This window comes from Lolium rigidum, chromosome 4 (assembly GCF_022539505.1).
Source record: "Lolium rigidum isolate FL_2022 chromosome 4, APGP_CSIRO_Lrig_0.1, whole genome shotgun sequence".
Lineage (NCBI taxonomy): Eukaryota > Viridiplantae > Streptophyta > Magnoliopsida > Poales > Poaceae > Lolium > Lolium rigidum.
In genome coordinates, this window is record NC_061511.1 from 90,175,233 (window position 1) to 90,180,544 (window position 5,312).

At 52.1% G+C, this 5,312-nt stretch overlaps 1 protein-coding gene and 1 long non-coding RNA gene across 2 annotated transcripts; one reads left to right on the forward strand and one right to left on the reverse strand.

Moving 5' to 3' along the window:
* The first annotated feature begins 352 nt into the window (after positions 1 to 352).
* LOC124649193 (polygalacturonase At1g48100-like) lies at positions 353 to 3,052 on the forward strand. The gene is made up of 6 exons (XM_047188854.1): positions 353 to 913; positions 1,015 to 1,182; positions 1,300 to 1,344; positions 1,449 to 1,656; positions 1,749 to 1,830; positions 2,367 to 3,052. The coding sequence occupies exons 1-6, from the start codon at positions 443 to 445 to the stop codon at positions 2,869 to 2,871; spliced, it is 1,479 nt and encodes a 492-aa protein (XP_047044810.1). The 5' UTR covers positions 353 to 442; the 3' UTR covers positions 2,872 to 3,052.
* LOC124649194 lies at positions 2,034 to 2,501 on the reverse strand. The gene is made up of 2 exons (XR_006986560.1): positions 2,348 to 2,501; positions 2,034 to 2,256 (listed from the first exon to the last, which is right to left on the reverse strand). It is a non-coding gene; the product is annotated as an uncharacterized LOC124649194 (long non-coding RNA).
* Positions 3,053 to 5,312: the final 2,260 nt, after the last annotated feature.

A 5,312-nucleotide genomic window follows, 5' to 3' on the forward strand; every position in this document is an offset into this window, starting at 1 on the left:
CAGAAAGTAATTGAACTTCCTTTTGTAAAGTAGACTATACCTTGTCAGAGCCAGCCAAACTAATCCAGCTGCATCTGCAACATCCAATACTTGCTCTGTTCCTCTCGAAATTATAAAACCCATCGTTCTCTTGGACATGCTGCCTGCAAAGATTCATGTGACGAAAAGGATAGGCGGCGAGATGACTACATGCCGCATGTACTCCACCCCACCCCGAATGGCACTGATCGAGCTGCCTTGCGGTTTAGACAAGTGTCCACCTCCTCGTGGCCTCTTCCTCCCGTTCGTCTCCAGGAGAGCATAAAGTATGCAGAGGCCTCAACCTCCAACCCCTCGAAACCCAGTAATCACAAACTCACAATCCGAACATTCGCCTTTTACTTCGTCGCCTGCTCCCTCCTGTTTCCTGTAGCTAGGGGAGCCGAGTTTGCATTCGCTGGCCATGGGAACTGCAAGGCCGGGGCTGCTGCGGTTGATGGCGGTGACGTTTGCGCTGGTGGCATTGTTTGGCCTCGGCGTCCATGGAAGGAACCACATACACAAGAAGCCTCACGGTGGCAGTGGCGCCGGGCACAGGGGCGGCGCAAAAGGAGGCAGCACGGTGGTGTCCTCGCCTGCTGTTCCGCCGGACGATGACGCAACGCCGCTGGTTGCGCCACCTCCGCCGGCGTCCGGCAGCATTGTCCCGTCTGACCCGGCCACGCCGGCTCAGCCGGCCGAGCAGTGCGTGTTCGACGTCCGGGAGTACGGCGCGACCGGGGAAAACACGGCGGACGACACCGAGGCGTTCCGGGCGGCGTGGAGCGCGGCCTGCGCCGTGGAGTCGGCCGTGCTGCTGGTGCCGTCCGACGGCACGTTCACCATCTCCTCCACCACCTTCTCCGGGCCGTGCAAGCCCGGCCTCGTGTTCCAGGTACGAGCCCACTTCCTCTCCAAACCGATCGATGTGCATTTGTTTTCCTCATGTGCAAATCAACCGAGGTAAATGCTGATCGACGGGCCACGGTGGTGCAGGTGGATGGGGTGCTGATGCCGCCGGACGGGCCGGACTGCTGGCCGGCGTCGGACAACCGGCGGCAGTGGCTGGTGTTCTCCAACCTGGACGGCATGACGCTGCGCGGCGCCGGCACCATCGAGGGCAACGGCGAGGACTGGTGGAACCTCCCCTGCAAGCCTCACAGGGTACGTAAGCAATAAACTGAACTGACGCTGCAATTTCAGAAATCATTTCTCTCAAATCGACACAAGACGAGAGCATTGTGAGTCATGGCAATGATCAGAGTCTCCAAACTCTTGCAGGGTCCGAACGGGTCCACGCTGCACGGGCCGTGCGACAGCCCCACGGTATGTATGTTTGTAGCGGCGCTGTCATAACACACAATGTAGCCATTCTTGTCCGCATCAGCAATTCTGGAGTGGGTGCCTGATGATGCATGTGCGTGATGCAGCTGATCAGGTTCTTCATGAGCTGCAACCTGGTGGTTCAGGGCCTCAGGGTGGAGAACAGCCCGGAGTTCCACTTCCGGTTCGACGGCTGCAGCGACGTGCTCGTCGACGGGCTGTTCATCAGGTCGCCGGCCAACAGCCCCAACACCGACGGCATCCACGTCGAGAACACCGAGCGTGTCGGAATCTACAACTCCAAGATCAGCAATGGTACGAAGCAGCTGGTTGCTCTTATTTTGATTGATGAAGTGCAAGCAATTTGTGCGTGACGTGAGGCCAACGATGTTTGTTTTGCATTACAGGTGACGACTGCATCTCAATTGGGACTGGGAGCTATGATGTGGACATACAAAATGTAACATGCGGCCCTGGGCACGGCATAAGGTACCCCTTCTACCCTGTTTTCCTACCGCTAACACATACGATCTGAAAGCAACACTTTTTAACCCTCTCTGAATGCCCAATAATAGACTGGACGATCTGCCTTTTTGTTGGTTTGGAAAACAGACACAAACCATATTCTCCAGTATAATACCACACCCATTTCTACAAAACAAACGAAATCGTGCAATAGAAAAGAGCCAATGTGAACTGAATTCTGAATATGATAGAACTGTCGTGTACATATACAACCAATCCGTGCGTTTAGTATGGTGGGTGGGCACCAGACCAGAGGTACGGTTCAGCAGAAAACAACAACCCGTGAGGAACATCCCAAAAGGGCCTATAAATGCATGACGGACTCACCTTAGCTTCCGCCATTTCTCTTTCCGCTCGTCTCCTTGTGCACCGTGATTCGGTGTCCTGGTCCTAGATTACACGTGCCAGCTTTTGTCACCTACTCAACTACTCCTAGGTTAGTCACATGAAACAAAGGTTGCTCAACTACTCAACTACTTACCCTGAATCTTAATTTGCAGCATCGGCAGCCTGGGCGTCCACAACTCGCAGGCGTGCGTGGCGAACGTGACGGTGCGGAACGCGGTGATCCGGAACTCGGACAACGGCCTGAGGATCAAGACATGGCAGGGCGGGATGGGCTCCGTCTCCGGGATCACCTTCGATGGCGTGCTCATGGAGAACGTGCGCAACTGCATCATCGTCGACCAGTATTACTGCATGGACAAGCGGTGCATGAACCAGTCCACCGCCGTGCACGTCACCGACATCTCCTACGCCAACATCCGCGGCTCCTACGACGTCCGCAGCGCGCCCATCCACTTCGCCTGCAGCGACACCGTCCCCTGCACCAACGTCACCATGTCCGAGGTCGAGCTCCTGCCTTTCAGCGGCGAGCTCGTCGACGACCCCTTCTGCTGGAGCGCCTACGGGGTCCAGGAGACGCCCACCATCCCGCCCATCTCCTGCCTGCAGGACGGCATCCCGGACTCCCTCCTCGACAACCCGGATCTCAAGTGCCGATGAGGCCCTAGTCAGGTGCAAAGTTCAGACTGTTTTTGGTTCAGATAGTTGGGTATGTATAGCGACTACAGGCATTATTCGAGTCAAGTGGAGTTGTACATGTGTGCTTCTCATCTGCTCCCTCTCGGTAAAGGTTGTATGTACGTGGCACCCCGTTAGCTCCTAGGCAACTGAAATTTGTTGATCTCGGTATTGGATTCCAGTCATGATATGGTAAAATTTGCATTTTATAGTACTCTAGTATATTTCAGTGTGATTTTCATGATGGAGTTCAGTCTGGACTCGTATTTTATGTTTTTATTACCACAAGACATTTTCATGTTGTATCACATGACAGAGGAAATTGCATGTAACACCAAAACTTGGGGCAAACTTTGCACAAACTAGTGACTGAAACTTGTTGTTGGACAGACCTGCAACTCTAGATCTAGTTCAGTGCATGGAGCTCTAATGATCAACTTACAATGTGTAACAGCATACCTGGCAGCCACCATGGCTTGGCGGCATGCTAGCCCCACGGGAGACAGCTTCCTCGCTCCAGATTTACCACATCTACTTGTAACAGCGATCAAAAAGGGAGAAAAACTATGCATAATTCCATTAAATATGGCTTCATGACAACACCAACAGCAGATCACATAATATGACTGAGCAAATAATGAATATGATGCATAACATGATCAATCAAAGAGGATGTTCTAGTAAACTGTATAGTATATGAATAACCAAATGTTGTTAACGTCGGCATAGTAATTTCAAAGAAACCTGACTATGTACATAGAAAAAATGAATCTGTTGTTAACCAAATCTGCTGCATAATATTGTTCCCCTTGCACTTGGTCATCGTCCATGTTACCTGACTATGCACACAATCTGCAATGTTAGCACTTTCTTGTGTGTCAGTAATCAAAGAAACCATAGACATCCCCATCCAAGCTGCATCATCCAACCTACGGATACAAATGACAGCAATTAGTGAATCACACACATCAATGGCTCACCAATTTTAATGATCACCCTTCTAAAGCACAACTCCATAAATTGTAATGATCATAAATGGTTTTGTGCGAAATAAAGTGTTACAGAACAATAGCAGAAACCAATAACATTGAAAATCAAGAGTATTTGGAAAAGGGGGTGGGCTTAGTAAGGATACTTACTGCGTGAAGGAGATTGGGTCGATCGAATCAATCGTTACGTCCCTGCAAAGGGCCGGCCGCCGATGTCGCCGTCCCCGTCGCCTCCGAGTGGCTCGTCAACGGGGTCGCCGAGGAAGAAAGCAAGCATAACCGGGATTCCCGGACCGGATCAGCAACGTGCAGCATCCCCCGTCGCCGGCCGGCTGCCGCCGCCGCCGTCCCCGTCACCTCCGGCAGGTCGCATCTGGCCGCCCACTCCTGGAAAGAATAGAAGCAGAGTAGTCCGTGGACTCGAGCAGGTTGAGCGGCCCCGCCACCGACCGGCCGTTATCCCCGTTGCCTCCCGGTCGTTGCATCGCGCCACTGTCTCCGTCTCGGATCGACGCCTGGTTCGGCCGAGGAGAAACGGGAGTGCCTGGCTCGACTAGTCTGCCCGTGAAATAAACAGCCAATGCCAAGATGGCACCCAGGCTACCAAATAGGCTCTTATTGGATTCCAGTTTTTTTTTTTAAGTAATACTTCATTAGACAATTTAGAGATTACATATATGGTCATCATTCGAGACAAACATGCTTATCAAACAAACTTGCACAACCAAATCCACAAGTAAAACTAAAATTTCACCCTCCAAGAAATTTGTGCCTTGCCGAACTGTAGTCCACCATCGTCCTCCGTCGCCGCCAAGGAAGCGTCGAAGAAAGAGGCAAACATCCGCCATACCCAGATCTGGGAGAGCACCTTCGCATACAAGGATGATTTCCGAGCCGATGAATAGGACCGTCGCAAGCGACGAAACCGAGACTTTGTGGCACGTCGGCTGGGAATATTCCCAGTGGGCACCAGATCCCGACAACGTCACCGTCACCCAACGCAGTCGGAGAAGATGAACATAGCCGCCTTTCGTCAGCCACACACCCAACTGCTTCAATCCCGAGGCCTCTTCCTACGTAGCCTATTGATACGTCCCAAACGTATCTATAATTTCTTATGTTCCATGCTACTTTATTGATGATACTCACATATTTTATACACATTATATGTCATTATTATGCATTTCCGGCACTAATCTATTGACGAGATGCCGAAGAGCCGATTCGTTGTTTTACTGTCGTTTTTGGTTTCAGAAATCCTACAAAGGAAATATTATCGGAATTGGACGAAATTAACGCCCAGGGGCCTATTTTTCCACGAAGCTTCCAGAAGACCGGAGGAGTTACGAAGTGGGGCCACGGGGCCCCGCCACACTAGGGCGGCGCGGCCTACAGGGGGCCCACGTGGCCCTAGCGTGTGGGGGCCCCGTGACG

Bases quoted from the DNA above. Each gene is read 5' to 3' on its own strand.
- LOC124649193 (XM_047188854.1), top strand. From the start codon at position 443: ATGGGAACTGCAAGGCCGGGGCTGCTGCGGTTGATGGCGGTGACGTTT. The intron at 914-1,014 runs GTACGAGCCCAC...ACGGTGGTGCAG, and splicing joins AGCCCGGCCTCGTGTTCCAG to GTGGATGGGGTGCTGATGCC. The intron at 1,831-2,366 runs GTACCCCTTCTA...CTTAATTTGCAG, and splicing joins GGCCCTGGGCACGGCATAAG to CATCGGCAGCCTGGGCGTCC.